The sequence below is a fragment of the Electrona antarctica genome (genome assembly GCF_951216825.1).
Source record: "Electrona antarctica genome assembly, chromosome: 16".
NCBI classification, from domain to species: Eukaryota; Metazoa; Chordata; class Actinopteri; order Myctophiformes; family Myctophidae; genus Electrona; species Electrona antarctica.
Window position 1 is genome coordinate 43,172,023 of NC_136797.1, and position 25,350 is coordinate 43,197,372.

Sequence of the window (25,350 nt, forward strand, 5' to 3'; positions counted from 1 at the left end):
ACATGGTCCTCCTGGTGAGTGATATACATGGGAGGGGGGGGGGGGGGCACAGAGGGATGTAAGAAGAACAGGGAGGGGGAATGAAAGAAAGAGAAATATCTTTTAAATGACATCCCCGTTGTAAGCCCGAGCTGGACGATTGCACTTTGCAAAACTGCTAACAATGAATGCAGGAGAAATCCCTTATCCTACAGGGGCCCGGCAGCGTGCTCTCCATTACCATAGTCATTTAAATACAGTAATCTCATTTTCTGCATCAGCCGAGGGGGCCATGCTAAATTTCCCAGTGTGGAGAGAGGAGGACGGATTTTTTGGGGGGGGGGTTTGTGGGGGGCATGTCGGCCGGGGCGGGGGGTGTGTGGGATTAGTGTCTATATACCCAAGCTGATCACATAGCTGTGTGCGTGCGTGCGTGCGTGCGTGCGTGCGTGCGTGCGTGCGTGCGTGCGTGCGTGCGTGCGTGCGTGCGTGAAACAGAAATTGAGGGATGGTGCGTGCTTACCGTGTGTGTCTGGTAGTAGGGGTGTGTGGTGTAGTAGGGGTTGATATAGCAGCTTTGGGGATATCATATCAGATCTAACAACAAAAGAGGTGAGAGAGAGAGAGAGAGAGAGGTGGGGGGGAGAGAAGCTGTTTCCACACAAGCTGTTTCCATTCTTTTCTGCTTCCGGTCCAGTGGAACAGTTGATGAAGTTTAAATGAAGCAGAATTAGGAGATCAAGCACACAGGCCTGGTGTTGATGATTGCTGCGAGTGCCCTCCTGTCCCGGGGGGGGGGGGGGACGAGCGCAGCTGACCTGGATGAAATCGAGAGAGAGACAACCAGGGAGAATGAATGGCAAAGAGACGATGTGTGTGTGTGTGTGTGTGTGCACGTGTGTGTGTGCGTGTGCGTGCGGTGTGTGTGTGTGTGTGTGTGTGTGACGTGCGTGTGTGTGTGCACGTGTACATGCGTGCGGTGTGTGTGTGTGTGTGTGTGTGTGTGTGTGTGTCTGTTGGGGCGTATGTGTGCAGAAGGAGGAGGAGGAAGTGGAGGGGGGGGGGGGGGGGGCTGAAAGAGATAAGGGAATGAAGTATCCCCTAAATGTGATAATCTCCAATCACCCCTAACATCAATTCTGTCAAGGCCTTGGTTAATGAGCTCAGAGCCGATCAAGCATTACCCCCCCCCGTCCACCAGATCCCATTCCCTCTCTGTGATTTCTCTCCCTCCCTCTCATAATCATTGTTGTTCTTTTGATTTAATCCCACTTACTTCAGCTGATTTGAGCAAGAGGAGATGGAGGGATGGATGGACGGATGGATTGTGGGGGAGAGGGGAAAAGCCTATTACCCAAGCTCCTCTGCTCTCGTCTATCTAAATGCTAACGATGTGAGGGAGCGAGAGGGACACACAGAGAGAGAGAGAGAAGGGGGGAGAGAGAGAGAGAGGGAGAGAGAGAGAGGGGGAGAGAGAGAGAGAAGGTGGAGAGAGAGAGAGAGAAGGGGGGGGAGAGAGAGAGAGAGAGAGAGAGCGCTGGTGAGAGAAGGAAAGGGGAGAGATGGAGGGAGAGAGAATGTAGGAAAAATAAGCAGAGAGAGAGATGGAGGGATGAGAGAAAGAGAGAGTGTATATTGAGAACGGGAGATCTGCAGCTGAGGGGGGCTAATCTTGCAGTTGCCTGGGTCTCTGGGAGCTTGGTTATTTTGAAGGCGGGTTAGCTAAGGAGAAACCCAGCATCCCATGTGCTGACCCCCCCCTCCCCCCCGAACATCCAACATCCCCAGGGTCAAAGCACCTGATCTGGTCTCTTACTTCCACTCGAGCAGCGCTGACACACCACAGTTGCCCGACAGCCCCCCACCAACCCACTGCCAGGGTAAAGTAAGCTGCGTGCGCACTCGTTTTTACCTGCTTTCACTTGGCTATTGATTAGAACATAGAGGAGAGAGAGCTACAACACGGAATTAGGTGGTATAGATTGATTCACTTTGGCTGGTGCACTTGGTTGGAAAAGACTGGGGTAAAAGCTGTGGGTCACCTTGAACTGAGAGTAATGTCTGTTTCGATCCGGCACTCAGCGCTGTGCGGCAGGGGGACTGGAGGCATTTTCAATTGTTTTGTTATGAGTTTTTTCCCTTCCCTCACTCTGTGTGTCTCTGGAAAATGTGTTTTTCTTGGTTACACTTCGTCATACTGTACACCAAGAAGGAAGGCAGGCAAGCAAACAATCAAATAAATGAATAAATAATTTTTGGCAATATATTGTGCAGAAATAATCCTTATATCCCCAGTCTTCTTTGCATGAGCAGGAGGAAAGCCAACCAAAAACGTGCAGTCATTGGCTTGCAACATTTTCAATTTCACTGCATTTTCACATCAGTTGATCCAATGTCAAATTGTTTAATTTTGTTCCTGTGTGCGCCAAAATTACATGATGGTGACTGGCCATATGTGTCTCTACTCACTTGACTCAATGGCCTTGCAAGGTAACACACACACACCTGCGCATGCATGTGTGCACTGTGCACGCACGCACGCACGCACGCACGCACGCACGCACGCACGCACACACACACACACACACACACACACACTAGTTCGTGTCTGCCTGTGAGGCAGCCACTTGTTCTGTGCATAACTCTACAGTCTACAGTATCGCTCAGATTCTCCTCTTTCAAGAATCCCATTTGATTTCATATTGGCCAATGAAACAGTGAAGGGTGAGAGGTAAGCGAACAATCAATCTTTGTAACGTGATCCACGGATTGAGCACGCCGTGTAAATGTTTGCGCAGGAGGAAACCATCCAAGCCTTGCAGTCAAACGAATTCTGGAGAAAAGGGAAGCTATCCGGGGCAGGCCTCTCTCTTTATCTCTCTCCTGGCCGACAGCAGCAGGGTATCAAGCACATTATATTCCAGCGCTCTGTGCATTTTTCATATAGGCTCTCCTTTTATGTTTTATGTACACCCAGCTCGAGGGAGAACAGCTGTGTGGGCGCAGCATCCTCTATAAGTTTAGAGGGGGAGCGAGAGAACTCATTTCGGCTGCAGAAGTGGAGCAGAATGCCAAACGCGGGCGTCACAGTACCTGGAAACAAACAGAAGCGATGCAGACGAAGACCCTGCCTGAGCTATTACATTACCATAATACACGGAAACAACACCTTCGCATGCTGTTACTGCAGTAATTTGAAAACAGATTGGCAGGATTTACAAGTTCCCGGCTTATCTTTGCCGTGACCTTCGTGACCTCCATCTTCACTGTGAACTTTTGAGTAAAAAAATCATACATTGAAGGCTTATCCACAGACATTGCAGAATTTTGCCAGGATAATCTGGTATTATATATCATCATGGAAATTGATTTCTCTGTTGTGCTTTGCACTGAGAGAACGGGCCCCGAGACCTGCATGCACAGGGGGAAATATAGTGTGATTTTATAATTGACCCTACTTGCTCTTTCTCACAAACTTGGTAAAGATGGTTCATACCTTCCGGCTGTCTTGCAATGTTTTTTCAATACGACAAATAGCTTTTGCACTGCATGTGTTTGATCACATGTCTTAATGAAAGCGGTAGCCTACGGTGCCTACCTATTCAACATCTTACTTGCAATTTAATTGAGGCTTTGTCTATGATATCTATGTATCTTAATAGGCCTAATCGAAAAGAGTCAATAGATATGTAAAATAGTTTAAAAAAGAATTGGCTTAAACTTTTCAAGTGAAACATAACATTATCCTATTGTCCTTGTTGTTGACAATGTTTTTGCTAGAATCTCAATGTGTGAAGTGATATTTGCAGTATAGCTTCGTTGGTGTGTGCCACTGTGTCCTCCACAGTAAACCTGCTTGCTTCAAATGCCATTTGCGGATTCGGGCACACAGGAATTCCCATATATATATATATATATAGCACAGTTGTCCCATTAGTCATAAGTACTATTGTCCGATTGAAAAATTGCTTGACTGTGACCACCAGTTTCCATAATTTTACATCACTATTTCAACTCACGAAGCAGAACGCTGCATTTATTTTACTTTGCCACAAATATTTTGTGCGCTGTCTCCCCCTCCACCTTATGTTGTTTTTGTCTTTCCATTCATTCATAGTCTCTGTATACTACTATAGCAGTGGTTCTCAAACATTTTCATGTCAAGGACCCCCTGATTGATCTGTATTTAATGTAATGGCTTTGTGGCAGGGACCCCCCATAAGGGAAGATTTGTCGTTTTTCACACATTTTCTAGATTTTTCAAAAATATTTAGAAAATAGCAAAGCATGTCACATCGCAACATATTGTGAGCTTGTAGATCAGTTATTTTCGAATAACAGATGTATAGAATAGGGTTAAAGTAGTTAAACTGACATTGATGCTATATTAACTGATTTTACTAGGGACCCCTAGAAGCCCCGCAAGGGCACCTGGTGGTCCCCAGACCCCACTTTGAAAACCACAGCACCACAGCATTTGAGTTCATTGCCAGTGATGTGATGATGTGCATTGTGCAGCCCAAAGCACCTGTCCCCCCCCAAAAGAATCGAGGCCTATTTCACTCTAATGGCACTCTCCTGGTATTAAACTTAAACATGTTCTATTTGTAGACCTCATACAATGCCCCTGGCAGTATCACATTTCAGATCAAGTCCTTGCTGCTCTTCTACCACAGATACGTTGTTTTTATTGTTATTTGGAGAGCAACACTGCCACCCAGTGTTGCACATTGTGAACAGCGGCTGCCATGTACAGTTTGTCTATAGTAAGTGTGTCCCTTCTCTTCTCCTTCTCAGTGCCTGTGCCAGTGGAGAGACTGCTGCTGCTGCTGCTTATTTCACAATGGTTCATTGGTAGGGCTTTTATTGGCAGCTGGGTAATTAAGGAATTATACCTTTTTATAATGGCCTGTAAAATAAATAATCACACCTGTGTGAAGTGAGGGCCGCACATCAGGGGCGTACATCATCATGGCGTAAAATAGACACTATGCCTATTTTCTCAGACACTATGGCGTAAAGTTCTCCCTTCATTGTCAATGGGAATTTAATGTTTGTCGGACAAAAATAGACAGTAAGCCGATTTGCTCAGACACTATGACGTAAAATTCTCCATTCATGGTCGATGGGAATTTAATGTTTGCGTAGGACGGAAATCTACACTTAATAGCTGAATATAGGAGGGGCTAGCGCCCCTCAAAAATTAAAAAGTTATATACCACTTTAGCTGTAACAGATTTTGCAGTAGCTTATCAAATGCAGGCTAAATAAATAAGATAAACAAACAAATAAAATGGAAAATATGTGTTGCCTAATTAAGTTATTGAAGTGAACTAAACTTTGTATTTAGTCTAATTTAGTCCACTTGGCCTACTATACCTCACCCAATTAAATAACCTAAGGTTTACCTCATAGTTATTTAAATGAAATGTATTGCCTATCAGTCACAAAGAAGAATGTGAGAGGGAGGTTTCAATCTCACATATATACCCACATTTCTACCTGACCCCTCATACGTGTCTGATCGGCCCATTGTTGGAAAATGTAAAAAAGTTCTGGCTGCATTATTAGACTGTCAGCACATAGTCTGTGCTGACAGTCTGCGCTGTTCATGTGTAAGCATCAAGAATATAAAGAATCTTGATTATTGATTATTATATCCTGAACTAGCACTATACCTCAACTGCCCATGCAGGGCACATTTTGACTTAATTGATTTGTTGTGATATCAAAATTCATATACCGGTAGTCTAGTCTTTGGTCTTTTAGTTAAATGATGTGAGATCAACATGTTTATGTTATCTAAGACAGAGCACTCCCAAATGAGAAGACGGCATTTCCATGCATTTGGAGTGATTCTCTATAACTCTGCAGACGGCATAGACTTGTGTGTCTTAATTGGTTCTTTAGATAAACTCTAGAGCCAAAGGCGATCGATCGACCGACTGACCGACCAACAGACAGACAGACATAGATCATAAGGAGGAAGACAAAGTGCCCTGGGATTAGCAAAAAGGGTTGATAATAGGGTGCAAGGGTGAGCACAGATAGAGTAGCCTATCAGCTGAGAGAGAGCAATGAGACCAGGATGGGAAATGAGTGAATCATATGCTGTAACTTATCCTCCTCGCCCACTAGAGACCAGAGATCCTTCAGCATTAAAAGCAAAAAGGTCAAATCCAAGGCAGCCGCTGGGAGAGGGAAGAGCATTTTTTCACGCATGAGAGGGTGTTAGTGTGGCCCTAACTGGCCACTGGCAATGCATCCGTACACTGGTCCCAGCTTGGTGCTTTGTCAATGTGCTGTGACTAATCCATGAGGGTCCCACACTCCCTCTACTTACCCTAATTAAAAGCGGATTAGCCGGCATGCAGTTCTAGGCCTCTCCAACATAGCCGCCCACCATCCTTCCTTTTGCTTTCCTGTGATAATAATCACACCTCCTGGTATGGCAGAGTCTTTTCCGAATCAGCTACCATTATCACAGTCATATGTATATTATTATATACACTAGTCCATAGTCTAGTCTTCGTGGATATGACATACCTAAAGTAAGTGCAGAGTTTAGGTTGTGTGTACAAGAAAACATGCATTGCATTTGTATTGCTGAACATCTAGTACAAGTAGTAGCAACTATTAGCATCATTCAGGTGAACACTTTTTTTGCCCTTTATATGATTGGACAAAATATTATAATTATTATTGTAATTATTATAAATTATTTTGCCTAAATAGGCAACCATACTCCCCAGTATTGCATTGTCAAATTCAGATCAATTGCTCCCACCACTGTTTCATTTATATATGTTTAATATAATCTTTTGATATTTTAGTCTCCGCCGTCCTCCAGGAGTGAGGGGTGCTCTTATCATCATAAGTCATACATCATCTCATTCTCAACCAATGGCATATCTCCCACACAATCACGCCGGCCAGTCACAATTTGCGTCCTCACTTTTGTCTTCAATGTTTGTGTTTACACACTTTTGTCTTTCGCCATTCAAAAAGGAAATCATCATATATGCACTATAGACTATACACACTTCTACCATCTGTACATTTATGTTTGGGAGAACTGTATTATACACACAGACATATAAATATCTTGGCCTCACTTTAGATGAGCATATGAACTTCAAGGAAGGCACTCAGGTTCTTTCTGATTCAGCTGGTAGAGCTCTGGGGTCAGTAGTGAATAAGGTGAAAGCCTGTAAGGAGTTAGGATATTATACATATACACAATTATATCAGTCTTGTGTATGCCCTGTTTCAGATTACGCCTCCGGTGTATGGGGTTTTCCGGACAATGAAAGTTGTAACACAATTCAAAATAGAGCCATACGGTAATTTATTGGAGTTCATAAGCTTACACCTATCTTGGCTATTAGCGGAGATATGGGATGGATGCCTCATGCCCGTAAATATCAGACACAAAGGTGAGATGTTGAGACTTTGGAATAGACTTGTTAATATGTCCGATGACAGACTAACCAAAAAGATTTTTAACTGGGACATTTCTAATGGTTACCCCTGGGCCAATGAAGTAAAGTCTTTATTTTGTATGAATAATTCATAATTTATTTATTTAAATAGACTATGCTGTAATATTCATGAAATACAGAACTATATGTTCCTTGGGTATAAGGAGAGTTGGGCTGTTGATTTATGGTACAAACCAAAACTAAGAACATATCGTCTTATTAAAAAGAATTATGGCCCTGAACCTTATGTTACATAAAATGTATCCAAAAAAGATCTTTTTGTGCACAGCTGCATTCTGGGACCTTACCATTAGTTTTAGAAACGGGTAGATTAATTGGTACTGTGTTTAGTGTGTGATTTGAAAGAAATTGAAAATGAAATTCATTTTTTGTTTTACTGCCCATTATGATGAACTAGAAAAAGTGCCCTTCTGGGCACAGGTCTCCACCAGGAGGATAGGAGTGTGTGTGATGTTTGGCAAAATGTTTAGGAGTAATATAAACATGTTTTTTTTGTTTTTTGTAACACTTTTCTTCATTTTGTTGAGGAAATGCAGAGCCAGATCACTCATAGCATCTCTGAGGATAGAATTCTGGATGAGCAGGACATGTGCAGCATTTTGTACAAAACGGGCTACTCCTGAAAACTTTGGAAGGCAATCTTAGCTAATCAGTGTAGAATCTGAGAAATCCAACAGGCTCGTCTTGATCACATGACTACAGAGATCATGTGTACCGATTTGCGTGAGATTTGGATGAAATATGTGCAAACATAAACAATGTGTTTTGCAGAAATCGGCCTCATGGTGGCGCTATAACCGGCAGATGTGGAGGGATGCAGGGAATTTTTTTTCCCCCATGGCCTCTAGGGAGTGCACATACATAATGTGCGTGTATAATTTCATGGAAATTGGACACTGTGTTTGTGATTTGTGGCATTTTGTTCGAAACGGACCAATAATGTGAGTTTTGGAAGCCAATCTTAGCCAATCAGGATGGAAGATGGGAAATTGTGCAGATCTGTGTTGATCACATGACTATGGAGATAGTGTATACCGAATTGTGTGATAAAATGTGTACAAGTTATCTACAGAAATGTGTTTTGCCTAAATCGGCCTCATGGTGGCGCTATAACAGGCCGTTGAGGAATATTTGGGGTAGAGGTTCGTCGTTGGCATCCAGGGAGTGTGTGTGCAAAGTTTGGCATGGATCGGGCCAACGGTGCCGGAGATTAGCTGATAACGGACGGACGGAAGGACGGAAGGAAGGAAGGAAGGAAGGACACACACACACACACACGGACGGACGGAGTGCAAAACACAGCGGATTCGACCGTTATCTCTGCATTGGAACGGCGAAATCACCACCTCCAGGATTATGAAAAACCTGAATTTTGCTTTAGGAAAGGTATTTTTGCTTTAACAGATTTCTTATGTAAAGCGTGGGAAAAAAGGCAGAATGTTTTGTTTGTGTGAAAAAAAAACGGTTTTCATTGTACACTTGAAGCAATGATTTGTATGGTGTGTCCTATAAGTCCATGTGGGCTGGTGCTAGAATTTCTGACCTCTGGGTCCTTCACCTTTAACCCCCAGAGAGGTGCAAAATTCACACGCGTTTGTTTACATGATTATTCCCATAAATGGACCAGAACTTCAGTAATAACACACAGAGATTTACAATTTCAGTCAATTAGTTTTATGCCCTACTTCTAGTTACAATTATGCTTGAGCCTAATCCTAATATATGAATCCTATACAATCATACTATAACGAACAGAGACAGATATGTTACCGATTTTGATTACCGCAGAGCTGACAATGAATTATCATTCTGGTTCAGCCCTGGACTCATCCTAGAGACAATGAGTCAAGTTCACCAACAACATCCATAGTATTATAGTCTCTTAGTGCCGCCACTCGGCCAATCACAAGTTTTCTTCAGATGGTCTGATCCATCGTGTGGTCGTCATCGCTTCGCGTGGTCATCTTCTCCCGGTCATCTTCTCCCGGTCATCTTCTGTCATGTGTGAGTGTTGTGTACGTGTTTTATTAAGTCAGCTTGTGTGTGTGTGTGTGTGTGTGTGTGTGTGTGAATCATCCGTTCCCATTGTTTGCTCAGTCCGGTCCAGTCGCGGTGACTTTGACCTGTGAGGGAACCTGCCTGTGTTCCTGTTAGGGTATGTGTGTGCACGTGCTGAGAGGATGACGCTGGAGCGGGCCTGTGTGTTTACCTATGAGTGATGTACTATTAACGTGATCTTAACTTGTGTGAGAGTTATGTGCAACATTTGAGACTAAATATAATTTTCTCCTATATTTACTTATTCACTCAATATATAAGGTAATAATTCCATAATAGCTTTAGTGGTAAAGATATATATATCCATTAGGTGCATATACTGAATTTCCCAGGAATAATTCCTTACCACTGGGCACCTCTGCATGACACAATGAAGAATCTATCTATCTATCTATCTATCTATCTATCTATCTATACAATATACAGTTAAAAAAAATCACACCCGTGTCAAATGAGGGGCGCTCTTGTCATCGTACATCAATTTATGTTAGCGGACATTTGTCATTACTACAAGCACTCCCACCAACATGTGATTGGTTAGCTGATTTGCTCGTTTACATATGACGTACATTTTCCCTTCAATGTCAATGGCGTTTAATGTTTTGAGGTTTAATTTACATCATATTTAGCGGAATTCTGACATCATTTCTCCGTTCAATGTCAATGGCAAATATTGTGGGGACAAGATTTAGTGGACATTTGACCTGAATTCCCCTTTCATTGTCGATGGCAAATCTTGAGACGTGTGGGGACAAAAGCTGTTTATAGAAGGGGCTAGTGCCCCTTAAAAAGGTAAAAATCACACTTGTGTGAAGTGAGGGGTGTTATTATCATCATACATAATCACATTCCAGCCAATCACAATTGGTGTCCTCAATTTTCTGTCCTTACATTTTTAGAGTCTTTGGTGTGACCCGGCCGGGGATTGAACCCCGATCTCCCAGTCTCAGGGCGGACACTCTAACCACAAGACCACTGAACCCCATCCTATGAGTAGCTTTAAGTTTTTTACAGGGGCCAGTTTCGAATTTCAGCCGCCCGTAAGTGCTCTTTGAGAGCGGTTTTGAAAGGAGTCTAGGGATTCACATTTGTTAACGGCTGTTGGTAGGGTGAAGAATATTTGATGAACCACACTGTCTGACCATGTTTTCTGCTATTTCACATTTATGGGACAGTTTTAATTAAGTGCAAGCTTCATGTTCAGTTTGGTATTCTTCTATAGTTAGTTTGAGTTGTTGACCATCTGCTTAAACATTATGTCATGACACCCTAGGGCCTAGGGTCTCAGCAGGGTTTCCAGGAGAACACTCCCTGGTTAAAATATACATCAAGGGCGTTACACATTTTAGTGGCATAGGAGCTGTTGTGTATAAAAATCCGGCGACCCAAGGATCAATTTGTTGGAAAGATGGCGAGAAAGGCCATTTAATGGATAAAAATAAATTATATCTATTCTGTAATGCTAATTAGAAAGGACTGTAAATATATATATACCTTCAATAACCCAGCAGGGAGACCAAATACCGTGCTGTATTTACCTTAAAAATGAGTGAATAGCCCTTTAAATCTTGAATGACAGCCACGGTACCATAAAAAATAGAAGGATACCTTAAAAACGAATTGGAGACAGACGAAATAAAGTTCTGAGAGGAAGTTTAAGGTTTTAACTGTAATTTTTAGTAGGTAATAAAGTCAATTTACATAGAGAATGTGCTACATGGTTCAGATAATAATAATAATAGTACAATACATCACTATAATTTAGAGTATTCAATTGTTCCAATATGGATCCGAACTGAACCTGAACTCCTTCACAGTATGTCCCAGGCATTAATACTGTAGATCACGTCAGTTGTTGATAAACGTTCATTGGCTCAATAGATTGTTCATTTCCGCAATATCCCACGGTGGCGCTGGTTGTCGAGCGCTCATTGGACCAGCACATGGATGATGAGACTGGTATCATTGATGTCGCCTCAAGCCGGGAGAGCGTGGACGCTGGCGTTGCCAGGCAACCTGTTGATAACTTTCCCTGCACTGTGAACTTTCAACAGAGAGAAATGCTCCTTCTCACTAGGCCCCAAGGCCACACTGATATCGAAGCAGCTGCATGTAAACTAAAATCAAAACAGCACACTACAGTATGGTGAATTTTGTGGCTACAGGCAGACAGTATGGAGACTTCCATAAGATATTAAATGGGACAGATGAAAACATATTTTGGCCATAAACATGGATGATATGACATTTATGATGATAAGAAGAACAACCCGGAGTAAACAGGCAGTAGGCTAAGAGTAAAATGATAAAAAGGGCAAGATGACCAAATATGACTTATATGGAACACGGTCTGGGCCCAAAGTTCTATATGTGTTGACCAACAGAATATGATGGAGTGGCCAACTTGACATGACGTGTAAACAACATGTCAGAATTTATCTAACAGGAGCGAAATTAATTTAACCCCTTGTTGAGCATGGTTTGTGGTACTCCCTCCGGTGTTGTGACTATGGACTTGGACTATGGACTGTTGACATTAAGGAAGTATTTTGACAGGTACTGGCCTGCCTTTATAATACCAGCTCAGTGGCCTTGTGGTTAGAGTGTCCGCCCTGATACTGGGAGGTCGGGATTCGATCCCCGGCCGGGTCATACCAAAGACTCTAAAAAATGGGACCCAGTGCCTCCCTGCTTGACACTCAGCATCAAGGGTTGGATTGGGGGTAAGTCCCTGCGACATACTAGCGTCATGTCCAGGGGGTGTACTTGTACATCAAGCTGCCTCACGCTACAGAAACCGGAGATAGGCACCTGCCCCTATGGGCCTCATGGCTCGGCAAGGCTACTTACTTACTGGCCTACACATGGGTATCTTAGAAGTGTAGCGAATCTTGTAGAGTAGACCATGGCCCATTGCAAGTTGCTGTAGCCTACTCTGTCGTCAGTCAACCCTAAGCCATTCCAATCTATCGAAATGAGCTGGGGTCAGTCAGTGGAATAGGATGTTCTGAAGCCAGATTGGAATTCATATATACATTCGTTATTTTTATTGGCAAGATTTGTTCAACCTGTTCATGGACAATTTTTTCCATCACTTTCGAGATGGAGCTTAGAATAGAAATAGGGCGGTTGTTGCCGGGGTCTAATTTGCTGCCTTTTTGTGCAGGGGGGGTTACTTTCCCATGTTTTAAATCTTGAGGGACCTGTCCCTGTTTGATGGAGAGGTTTATTATGTGGGTGATGATTGGAGCTATGGACGGAGACAGCTGAGTCTCTGAGGAATTTGGAGGGAATATTGTTGGGTTGCAGCCGGGCACACATTTTTTGAGTACCTCATCAGTTGTTACCATTACCAGTTTAAAATCGTCTTTGCATAAACCTAGGTTTTTGTAGAAATCTTTGATGTGCTCTACACCAAAACTCCCAGAGTGGGAGGGCAGTTTGTGCAGTTGTGGCTGTTTGTAAAGAAGAAGTTTAAGTAGCCTACTTGGCCAGCCGCCACATCAAGCTTTGTTTGTTTATTTATTTACTGCAGCCAGCAGTGTTGCCAGGTCTGCTTATTATAAGCGACTTTGGGCTTTCCCCCCTAAAGTTGCTTGATTGAAAATTGTATTCACAGTTTGTGGGTACAGTTCAGACAAAAGTACAGGTCAATAAAGAAATTGCTACGAGGATAAAACCAGAAAAAGCACAAAGATTTGTTTACATCAAGGTCCCCCATTTTCAATTCATCATAACATTTAAAGACGTACTATAAATATATACACTTCTATGAAAAAAGGGACATCATATATAGTTAAAGAAAGTTAAAAAAGGAGGCCAGGGGGGGGACAATTTCGAATTGCAGCTACCCGGGCTGCTCTTTGAGAGCGGTTTTGAAGGAGTCTAGGGATTCACATTTCTTAATGGAGCGAGATAAATTTAACCCATTGTATGAGCCGAATCTGGAGCAGTCAGCCTAGCTGATATTACTAATCGATCCAAAGAGAATGGATTCAGTTTTTCCTGGATTCAGTTTTTCCCAGGTGACAGGTGTAGTGAAAGTAGTTTCAGTGAGCCAGGTGCAGATACCGAGTTCAGAGCTGAGGGCCTTTTCAACCTGGCCTTGACCCTGTCCGAGACCAGCAGGTCTGAGTCATCCGCAAACTGTTTTTTTGGGCTTGTTTCAACGGCTTGTTTCAGTTGCTTATTTGGACTTCTTCATTTAAGCCACTTTAACCCCATAATACATGGGCTATTTGAAAATAGCTTGTAAGATCTTCTTTCTTTTAAAAAAATAATAATTTACAACACAAATCTTAATTATTGGGGTCACACTCACTGGCAGTGGTGGAAAGTAACTAAGTACATTTATACAACAGGTCGTTTTTGAGGAAGCAATTTGATTGGTTGAACACCTTTCTAGCCGTTCTTCAAACCATATTATTTCAACGCCTAATCAAAACAAACAATTCAGCGTGCTTTTCTCTCAGAGCGCAGTAGACTCGGTGGCTAGGCTAGCTAGTTTCTTGGGACATTTGTGGTCGTAGTGACATCTGTCATTAAAAAATCACACCCGTGTGAACTGAGTGGTGCAAGGTCTTATATAGCCTGATCAGCTGTGGTCTGACGTAATGTCAGTGACCATAGTAACCATGCTCATTTTTCTGGGGACACATACACACACGGGTACTAACAAAGCCAGTTGTTGGAGTGGTTTGCACCACTCAAAAAAACATGTTTTTTCAGCGATTTTCTTAGTTTTAAGGGTAAAACTGTTGCAATATTACACTCAAGGAGGTGCACTATTAAGCCCAACACACACCATCTGTGAAGCGGGTGCGCAGCGACGCGGCACAGTATTGCCGCGCGTCATAGCCGCACAGCAACACCCACAGGATGCGACGCGCCCGCGGCAACGCCTGGAAAATAGAACAGCGCCGTATCGGAGCGTCAGGCGAGGCGTGAACGCGCGTCTGACGCCGCCGGTGTGGGATAGGTTCATTGAAAATAACGGAGGCGGCTGTTTTGACACGCGGCGTTCACAGACGGTGTGTGTTGGGCTTTACACTTCTGCGTTGCTTTCTGAACTCGCCCTGCTGGCATTAATGACGTTAAACCACCCCCTCTCGTGTAATATTGCTTAATTAAGCAATAGGCTATTACACTCGAGGGTGTGGTTTACCGTGATTATTGGCACTTCAGTGATGCGGATGTTTGTTTTACATCATCATGTTGTAAGATGATTAGAGCGCCCCTCACTTCACGCGGGTGTGAATTTTTTCCACCACTGCTCACTGGTATGAAATGTTGCAGATGGGGTTCCGTGGCCAATACATATTCATTTTGGGGTCCTTCATGACGAGACATTTTTGAGAACCTCTGCTCTAAAAACAACACATTTATACAATAAACTTTTACTGGGTTGCCCTATTTGCGCTTGTTATCAATAGACCCGGTTGCTTGTTTCGATCGCAAAACTGGCATCCCTGCCAGCCATTATTATTACCACCACACCCACGCTAGTAGAGTGCTCATAGAGTGCTAGAGTAGAGTCTGTCTGTAGTGCGTGTGTCTGACATAGTAGCTAGTATCTACGAAGCTCAATGCTCATCATAGTATCGTGACTATCGTCCCATCACAATCACTGACAACAACAAGCAGGGTACATGTCGGAAAGTGAGGTTATGGACGACATGGATAATAAAGAGAGGCGAGAGCCGAAGAGACGAGAACCCCGTCTAGCAGGTAGGCAGGCTGCCTGCATACACGTTAAGATAAACGCGGACCGTTAAATGGCTCGTTTTGCGTCGCCACTCGGGGGTAAGATAGTTCTGGTGGGCGGTGGCTTGCCGACAAGAGGAAGATAACAATGGACCGTTGTACGATATTGATATGATAGTGACGGTATAATAAGGCCTGATTCATTTCGTACTTCGTCGTACGACGGTGTCGCTCGCCCAAAATAACGTGGTTAAATAATTAAGCAGTGTGTAGAGAGGGTACTAATATTACGTTGCTTTGAGACCTTTAAATTAAAGGAATTTTCAATCTTATTGTAGGCCAAATGCAATTAATCACAAGGCATCTTTGAATCTATTTTTGGAAAAATAAATACAAGTATAGCCTATCACGCAACACAACTTAATTAATAGTCTACTTGCCAGCCCATAGAGCCCCATTGTGAATGTGAACCCAGACATGTTGAGTACACCAGGTTTTATGTTAGAAATGTTGAGTATGGGGCACGTAGAAACTGCTGGATGATAACTTGCATATGTTGAGCAATTTTCAGCATGATGAAATTTATGTTTGGTTGTTAATGGTATGGTCACATATTATGCCAATTATGAATATTGCTCAACATATGCAAGTTAGCATCCTGCAGTTTCTTCATGCTGGGGACCCATACTCGACATTTATAACATAAATCCTTGGTGTACTCAACATGTTCGAGTTCACATTCTGGAAAGTGGACTATATAACCCCAGGATAAACAGTAAACACATACAAGGCAATGTAACACCAATGTGATCCTGCAAATACAGATACATCAGTAGCCTGCATAATTTAATTTTCATTTGCAATCTGCATTTTTAAGTAGGCTTTTTAAATTCTGTTTGTATAGGTCCAAGAAACTATGATATCAGCGATGAAGGTAACTTTTAAATCTGCAAGGACTGATCCTGCATGCCTCTTATCCCCTCTCATGAGTCGGGACCCTCGGTTGCCTTTTCTGTATTTTGGACGGCAGTACAAAATACAGAAAAGGTAACTGAGGCCGGGTCCCGAAAGGGGCTAGCATGCCTCTCGATCTGCTGTCCGTGAACTAACTAGAGGGTCCAGTCAGTGTGTTAACAGCCTGGCATGAAATGGCAATATTCTAGTCTGAGATTTGCTTTAACCTTTTTTTTTTTCTTCTTCTTTTTTTGGCCTGTTTTCAGCTTGGGATACTGATACGGAACCTGACATTGGTATGTGTGGATGGATCCTGGTTTTGGCCTCCGTAGCCCTGATGATCATGACCCTGCCTCTCTCCATTTGGATGTGTATTAAGGTTAGGGCAGGGGTCTTGTTTTGGCCTGCACTACTACTCGCATACACAATACAGTATTAGTCAATAGCAAGTCTGATATCTTGCACTCCTAAGCTTTCCTAAACAGTAGTTATCAGGCAGGAAACCACAAAACGGTATCAGAATCGGATGTACCCCAAATTCCCTGTGATCAAGGGCATCGTAATTTTAGGGCCTACACAATAATAGCCTTGATGAGGCGTAATAGTGTATGAATCCGACACGTTTCTTCAAGTACGTCTTGAAATAGTTTGTTTGGCATATCCATCTTTTATTCCAACTCGTAGCGACTGGTGAACAAACAGGGGGTGACCAAAACAAAGCGACGCCAAAAAAGCCAGAAACCGCAGACGGGATTTTTTTAGGCGTGCTCCTCCTATGCACAGCTTTCTGGCAAAAGTGATTGACCGGAATGACATTTGTGATGATTTTATTGGCTGAGCACGGAATGTGATGTATGATCATGATGTATGATGATAAGAGCGCCCCTCACTTCACACAAGTGTGACTTTTCTTTTCCCTTTTTTTAGATTTTACCATCCGGTCTAGACCGGATCACACAGCGATTTAGAAACACAGACCAGGCTTTCCTCCGAGGTGGAAAGCGAGGTTCTATTAGCCTAGTACAGACAACGAGTCGCGATGAGACTAAACGATTTTTAGAATGTTTCAGGGGCAAATTCAAATTGCGTCATTGAGTCGAATTGCAATGATTGTGATTTATATTTTTATCTGCCACTCTCGCAACTGTTTGGAAAGAAATCCTTGGTCTGAAACTCTGAACTAGGCTTTAGACTTTATACAATTTTTTTTTCAGGGTTCTTATTCAATGTCAGTTAGCTACACTAGCATTATGTTTTGTCACCCAAGTGTCCGTTAAACATGTCTGTTCACCAGTGTGGATGTTCACACAATTACCATCATTTCAGTTATCATTCTTGTTGTTGACAGCCCTTTATAGTCTGTCTTTGGAATCCAAAGGTGCATACTTGTAAAACTGAGTACTGCACCAGGGTTCAAATGATACTACTAGTTGTATGTAGTCTGCGATATAATCCTTTATGCAGCAATGTTATTTACTGCACAGACACTTGACCACCAGGCCTTTAGTCAGATCACCTATGCCACTAGATCATTAACTCCACTTGTGGCAGCATTTAGCCTGCATCAGGAAAATGTCATACCTTTTTCAGACAATGCCACACATGCCATAGAAAGGTAAACACAGCTGCTGTTCATATGTTATGTTTTATTAAGAGTAGCAAGCACAGACAATGGTCCTGACAGCTGCGGCTGTCTTTACCCTGCTATCATGGCATGTCTGCAGAAACCAAAAAAAAAGTTGTCTATTCATTGTTTTGAAAATGAAATCACCCACTAGCTAGGGTTTGCGTAGAAATTTGTTTTGAGAAAGAAAAGAAAAAAGTTGCAGGTGAATTCTGTTTATAAAACTACTAATACACTCAAGGCCATTATATATTGTATTATACCAAGGCTACAAGCCGTGACATAATCCTGACTTGACTTGTTTACATCAGGGTCCTCCATTTTCAATTCATCAGAACATTTAAAGACGTACAAATATACACTTCTATGGAAAAAAATGAAATCATCGGTTACAGTTGAAGAAAGTAAAAAAGGGAAGTTTCAAATTGCAGCCATCCGTAGGTGCTCTTTGAGAGCGGTTTTGAAGCAACCTAGGGATTCACATATTTTCGGGGATTCTTAATTCAAGGGACTGCAATGGAATGCATTTATCCTTTTTTTTTTTTTCAACTTATTGTTTTTTATTGTCATTGCTGGGGTAGACAATACATTTTATACATATGCATCATATATCATCATTCAGTTCTTCAATACAAAATTGTCTCCCCAAGGAGACGGCAACATACATAACACATTTGAAAAATAATAATCATAAATAATACTAACAACAATAATAATGAGGAAATGTAAACATGAAAGACAACATCTTGATCGAGTAATTCAACAGACATGAAATAAAATAAAATATAATAAAAATATAAAGTAAATAAAAGGAAAGAGGGGGAAGGGGGGGGGGGTGTCGCATTTATCCTTTTGATGGTGATGTATAACTATGTGCATTTTTATGTACATGTAAACATTGTCAATAAACATATCAAACATATTTTAAAAAAAAATGCTTTTGGTAGGGCGTTCCACATTTGTATGGCTAGGTCAGCTAAGTCAGTATTATGGTGCTAGCAAAAATATCAATTAATGAATTAATAATCATAAAATGTCAGCTGTTCTGTGATGTCATTAAATTGCCATACCAGCAAAAACAATCACCATTACAAAGATCATCCATAACAAGTAGTGTATTACTTCACAATGTGAAGGCTAAAGATACAGATATGTAGCCCAAATGAACTTTACAAACAACTTGAACTTTCAGAAGCAGGTGTGGAGATGACTGATGAGCTGTAAAGCATGTAGAATTAAACTTAACTCATTAAATCCAATATAAATGTAACTGTTGTAGGACAGGTGGTGTGGATTGGAAGATATCTATGTGGGCATACAGAGTATATTTCCAGCTTTAAGTGAGACATTTCATCATTAAGCATTTTGGCATGAGGAGGAGCTCTCGTACCTTTGATGAGACTATTTTCTTAGGAAACCGATCAGAAAATGACCTGTGGAAATCCCTTTCCACGACGATAAAACCAGTTATTGGTCTATTGTGTGATATTTACTTTAGTAAACGGGTGACATTGTGGTGGGTGCGCATAATACAATGACAACTGAATGTCATCCATCAATCCATGATAAATTATTTTTTATTTTTTTGGCTTTCGCCTTTATTTATTTTTTATTTTTTATAGAGGGATAGACTGTAGGCTGACAGGAAATGTGTGGGGGGGGGGGATCGGGATACGACATCGGGATCGGGATACGAACCCGCGGCACATTACCAGCCAAGGTGCCTGGACCGCTGAGCCACGGCCCAGGCCAATCCATGATAAATTCTTGATGTTCATTTGAAGGTCATCTGTGGAATGTCAAGAAATGATCTCTTGGTGTGCTTTGTCTCCTTTCACAGATTGTGAAGGAATATGAGCGAGCCATTATTTTCCGATTGGGGCGCATCGTGCGAGGAGGAGCCAAAGGACCAGGTTAGAAACCATACATTCAATTTACAATTTAGGCATTTAGCAGACACACTTAATCCAGAGCGATTTACAGTGAGCAAGAACAAAAACAATACATCACAATGTGTCGCATTGTGAGCTTGTAGATCAGCTATTTTCAAATGGCCGAAATATATATAAGGCTGTGGTTACTGTATGTTTTGTAATAATAATAATAATCTACAAAGTAACTAGTAATTAAAGTTTTCAAGTAAATAATGGAGTAAAAGTACAATATTTGCCTCTGAGTGGAGTAGAAGTAAAAGTACTGACAATTGGAAATACTCAAGTAAAGTACAAACACCATAATATTGTACATTACTTAAGTAAATGTACTTAGTTACTTTCCACCACTGCCTAAATGCAGACTGTACTGAGGCAGAGGCACACAAATCAATTTTGCTGTTAGGCTAAACGCTAGCCTGTAATGCTGTGTCTATTGTGTCTATTGGTCTACTTGGAAAAGTCTTGATGGGTTTAAATACGTATGGCGCATAGAATAATCAATATACATGACATAATCTGACGAGCTTCCTTCTTCCATGGATACCTTGGACACATACTGTACATGGGCTGAGCGGATATGATGTGATGGGCGGGTGGTTGTGTTCCTCTAACTGCCAGTCTGCTCCAACCACGCACCACATCTCCATTCAGGTTTTCTCTTTTTGAGTGGTGCAACCACTCCAAGGAACAGCAATGTCTGTCCCTCCCTATGTCCATATGTCCGTCCCTATGTCCGTCCCTGTGTTTAGGGGCAAAAGTGTCGCTGTTGTGTTAGAAACGGAGAGAGAGATAGTGTTGCACTGTTGCCTGCTAATTACAATGTGGAGCGTGCATGAGAGAGGCAGAGGGAGAGAGAGAGTTGTCTGCTAATTCCCCCACGATGATGATGACAACAACAATGATGATAAACAATTATTCCTTCATTCAGAAAATGCAGTGCTTTCCATCAACAAAATCACATGAACAGCACTTCACATAATAATGCATATGAAATGAACATTAAAAACCCAGTGCATACTGTAAACATAGCCTAATATAGCCTACACAAATGGCACTTGAATGGTTAAGTTCTTTTTTTTTTTTTTTTTTTTTACAAGCTGCATCCAACACAGTTTCTGGTTGATTGTGGACAGTTCTGAACCTTTTGTGTGGAAATTAGACAAGAAAACCTGTTTAAACCACTGTTTAACATGGGCGACTTTTGATATGTTATTAGTGACATATTTATGAAACAAAAAAAGTTGAAAGAGTTTGTGTTGCAATTTGTTTGAGGTTAAACCCTAGATTGCCTGTACTATTTGTATTTGAATGAATCAGCATTTGTTGCTGTTTAGCTTTCGCCTCATCTCCATTCTCCACTGGCCAGGGTATAACTGTGCCAGGACTGCACTGGTCCCAAGCCAGCCTTTCCACAGCTTTTAGATGCTGTCTGGGCTGCGGCTGAGCCATGTTGTGTGGTCATTCAAGCCAATTTGGACAGATCTGTGCAAGGCCCATCATACATCCTGACAAACAGGATTCATTTAAGACCGAATACTGATTCAATTCAATGTAGTAGGAAGATTGTTGCATGGAAATGGAATTGTGTTCATGTTTAATGCAATATATGCTGTATAATGTAATTTAATTTTACATTATATATCGTATGGTGAGGTACCTCCAGAGATGAACCCTTCATCCCAGTATTCTGTTATGATACTGTAGACTGTCTATGGTCTGATATTATTTGCCTCCGTAACCTACAAGTTTGCAAACAGGCATGTGTAACACCTGTCCGTCTCTCATTCACTTTCAACATGGATAAAAACAATCTATTCTCTAGTCTATTTGGACATCATAGCCTGCAGAGTCTATTCTGGAGGCTGACAATGTAATAATCTGATGTATACTTACAGAGTGTAAATTAAGCATCAAACTCTGGGTCTGCAGTGGACTTCAATCTGCTCATCAGATTAGTAAAAGGCCACCCAAGTCTGATTGGTGGCCTTTATGATGATGTGGGTTGCTATGACAATTCATGTGATTAGGGTGTTGTCTACTCTTCTTACTCCAGAGTGGAGCAGGATGTGCCTGCCCCTCTGCTCATTTTTTTTTTTTTTTTTAAAGATACTGTACAAGCTATTTATTACACAAATATTTACATGTCATTGTTGATGACTGTTCATATGTATCTTTAACCAGAGAGTGGCATGGGCCCTGCATGCAAGCACGGAGTAATAATAGCCTCCCCTCCCTCTGTCACACACACCCACATTGCAATGGTGACCCCAGAGCCTTTGCCAAAGTTAACCGTGGCGTTTGGTTTCCAATTACATTTCTCTACCCACATGTTCCTGCTTTTCAACTGGCTCTAGTGACTATGAGAACAATAAAGAACAATTCTATACACAAGCAATTTGGAATAGTCATAAACATGCTAATAACGAGGAACGGGAAAGCCCTTGTTGTCTCCACCAGGCCGAAGGCATGGGGAGAGAGTATGTTTTGCACTCCGTCCGTGTGTGTGTCCGTCCGTGTGTGTCCTTCCGTCCGTCCGTTACCAGCTAATCTCTGGCACCGTTAACCCGGTCGATGCCAAACTTTGCACACACACTCCCTGGATGCCAACGATGAACCTCTGCCCCGCATTTTCCAGAACGGCCTGTTACAGCGCCACCAGGAGGCCGACTTTTGTAAAACACATTTTTGGATATTACTCCTCCAGATTCTGTCCAAAAATCTCACAAATCGTTACACAGTATCTCTATGGTCATGTGCTCAAGTCGGATCTGTCCGATATTTCATATTCCATCCTAATTGGCTATAATTGGCTTTCACAGTTTGCAAGATTGCCCCGTTTTGAACAAAAGCCTCAAATCATGAACACAGCATGCAATTTACGTGAAATCTTTCACACATTTTCTTACTAGGCTGAGGAATATATCCCACCCTTTTCACATTGGCCTGTTATAGCGCCACCAACAGGTTGATTTTTGCAAAACACATTTTTGGAACAAAATTCCTCAAATCATCCAATTGCCATCAAAGGCAAACATGTTTATATTACTCCTAAACATTTTGCCAAACATCTCACACAGTCCTATCCTCCTGGTGGAGACCTGTGCCCAGAAGGGCACTTTTTCTAGTTTAGTATGATTACGAGTGGAATGTTCCATTATATCCCATGATGCTTTGCAGGAGAGAGAGACTCAGTTTGTGGGAGCAGTTGAGAACACCTCATTTTTTTTAGCAAGCAGGAAGAAGTAGAGTGTTATCAGACAATGGCAGCCTTGCTTATCTGCCTTCACAGCTGCAGCCTGATTTATACTTGGTTGCACACCGGTGTCACGCACCAGAAATAGCCAATCTCCAAGCTCACAATGCATCGTGATCTGCCACGTTGCGAGCTTGTAGATCGGCTATGTTCGCTGCGCGGCATGGCGCGCAACCGATAAATCGGCCATTAGAAGAGACGGCCTGAATTGATGACAAGCTAAAACTGCAGTTTCCCCGAGTGTGTGTGTGTGTGTGTGTGTGTGTGTGTGTGTGTGTGTGTGTGTGTGTGTGTGTGTGTGTGTGTGTGTGTGTGTGTGTGTGTGTGTGTGTGTGTGTGTGTGTGTGTGTGTGTGTGTGTGTGTGTGTGTGTGTGTGTGTGTGTGTGTGTGTGTGTGTGTGTGTGTGTGTGTGTGCGTGTGTGCGTGGTCAAACATTAGTGGAGCCAGTGACATTCCTGTCTATTTGTGTCCATAATGCTTTGGTCTTGTTTAACCTCTCACCTGCTGCTTGTGATTCCACAGGGCTTTTCTTCATCTTGCCCTGCACTGACAGCTTCATTAATGTGGACATGCGCACCATCACTTTCGACATCCCCCCACAGGAGGTGAGGCACGCGTACACAAACCTAGCTAAAACACAGTAAAAATCCAGATCTTTTTATACGGTTAATCCAAACAACAGCAATGATACATACATTAATACAGATAAATGTAAAGGTAAAATACTAAACTGTACTGGTACAGACCCTGAGGGAGGGAGGGCATTCTTTCTAGATGTTAGGGCTAGCCATACTGTTACCCATAGTGTGGAGCCTAGATGGGGGAGTGGAGAGTAAATTGACATTGCAGGAACATAGTGAGCCAGTGGGAGTGTGGGGATGGAGAAGATTTGATAGGTGGTGGAGGTGTCCCGTACCGTCCCTTAAAACATATATTTATGTATATGTCATGTGTGCGCTCCGTGTGCCTTAGCACACATCCAATAGATCAATTAGTTGTTTACAAACATTGAGACTGCAGGTGCCGGTTTCATGTAATCAATTCCCAACAGATCCCCGAACCTGTTTGGTGAGACATGTACTGTATACTCTTTTTTTTCCCCTTCTTTTGTACCGGCCTGTGCACCCTCTATTTCCATGCATAGTTGCTACTAAGTCATGGTCCTCAAATTCTCCGTCCCCAGGTGTTGACTAAGGACTCTGTGACAGTGAGTGTTGACGGCGTGGTCTATTACCGCGTGCAGAATGCCACCCTGGCCGTGGCCAACATCACTAACGCTGACGCTGCCACTCGCCTGTTGGCCGGAACCACTCTGAGGAATGTCCTTGGTACCAAGAGCCTGTCTGAGATCCTGTCAGACCGCAAAGAGATTGCACACAGCATGCAGGTGGAGAAGACTGATTATCAGATTAGCATCGTCACATGTCAAAGTCAATTACATTCACTGTACTAGCATAAACCCATTCAGACAGATTATCTTCTCATACGGTGTTGTTAGACAAGATACAGAATGTTATTGTGTTTCTATATACAGCTTTTGTCCCCACACGTCTCATATTTGCCATTGACAATAGGCCTATCTCACAGCCCGCTTTTCACGCCCACTTCCGGTAAATAGTGGTGTCTTTAACATTAGCATTTATACACGTTTTTTTTCTCTGGAGAATCTAAGTACATTTTCTAATGTAAAAATGTGACAGACCAATATTATTATGAAGCAAACAAGATGGTAAGCTTGAACAGATAGAACAAACCTTACCTTGAGAAAACAAAAGTTGTAGACTTCTTAAATTACCTCTGTTAACATGTAGCGTCTATGGAGTGACGTCACGCTATCACCACTAACCCCAAAAGGGGGCGTATTAAGGGGGGCGGGGAAATTCTGTGAGATAGGCTTATGAAATGAAATGAAAGGAGAAATTAGGTCATATGTCCGTCAAATATGACGTAGATGTGTGGCTTGACAAGATTGACAATGAAGGGAAAATGTACGTTATATGTAGACGAGCAAATCGGCTAACCAATCTCACAAATTCAGTTGTTCATGAGATGATGTATGATGATGTATAATGAGCGCCCCACATTTCACACAGGTGTGATTTTATTTAATATCATCCGTGTTTTATGTAAGGTAGCCAGATAGATGCCGGTTGGGAATGTCAACTCATTATGTCCCTATATGGAGATCTCTGTATCCATCTGATGGTGTCCCTTTTTTGACCATATATGGAGCCCCCTTAGCCGGGCTAGGGTCCCCTGATGTCATCAGTGTGATATCATAGTACTTACTACTGACATCGGTTGGACGGTTCACAGAGATTCTGTGTATTGTTCAGGGATCT

The 25,350-nt window shown here is 42.3% G+C and overlaps 1 protein-coding gene across 2 annotated transcripts in view; it reads left to right on the forward strand.

The window, feature by feature from the left end:
• The window catches only part of stom (stomatin), a 48,670-nt gene that overhangs the window by 17,508 nt on the left and 5,812 nt on the right, over positions 1–25,350 (forward strand). The window contains exons 1-5 of one of the 2 annotated variants that reach the window (XM_079524865.1): positions 15,039–15,266; positions 16,463–16,575; positions 19,661–19,733; positions 23,531–23,613; positions 24,192–24,395. In XM_079524865.1, coding sequence (XP_079380991.1) covers positions 15,188–15,266; positions 16,463–16,575; positions 19,661–19,733; positions 23,531–23,613; positions 24,192–24,395 — 552 coding nt within the window. In that variant the 5' untranslated portion in view covers positions 15,039–15,187. Of the gene's footprint in view, positions 1–15,038; positions 15,267–16,462; positions 16,576–19,660; positions 19,734–23,530; positions 23,614–24,191; positions 24,396–25,350 lie in introns of those variants that run through there. The other variant, XM_079524866.1, reaches the window with a different exon arrangement.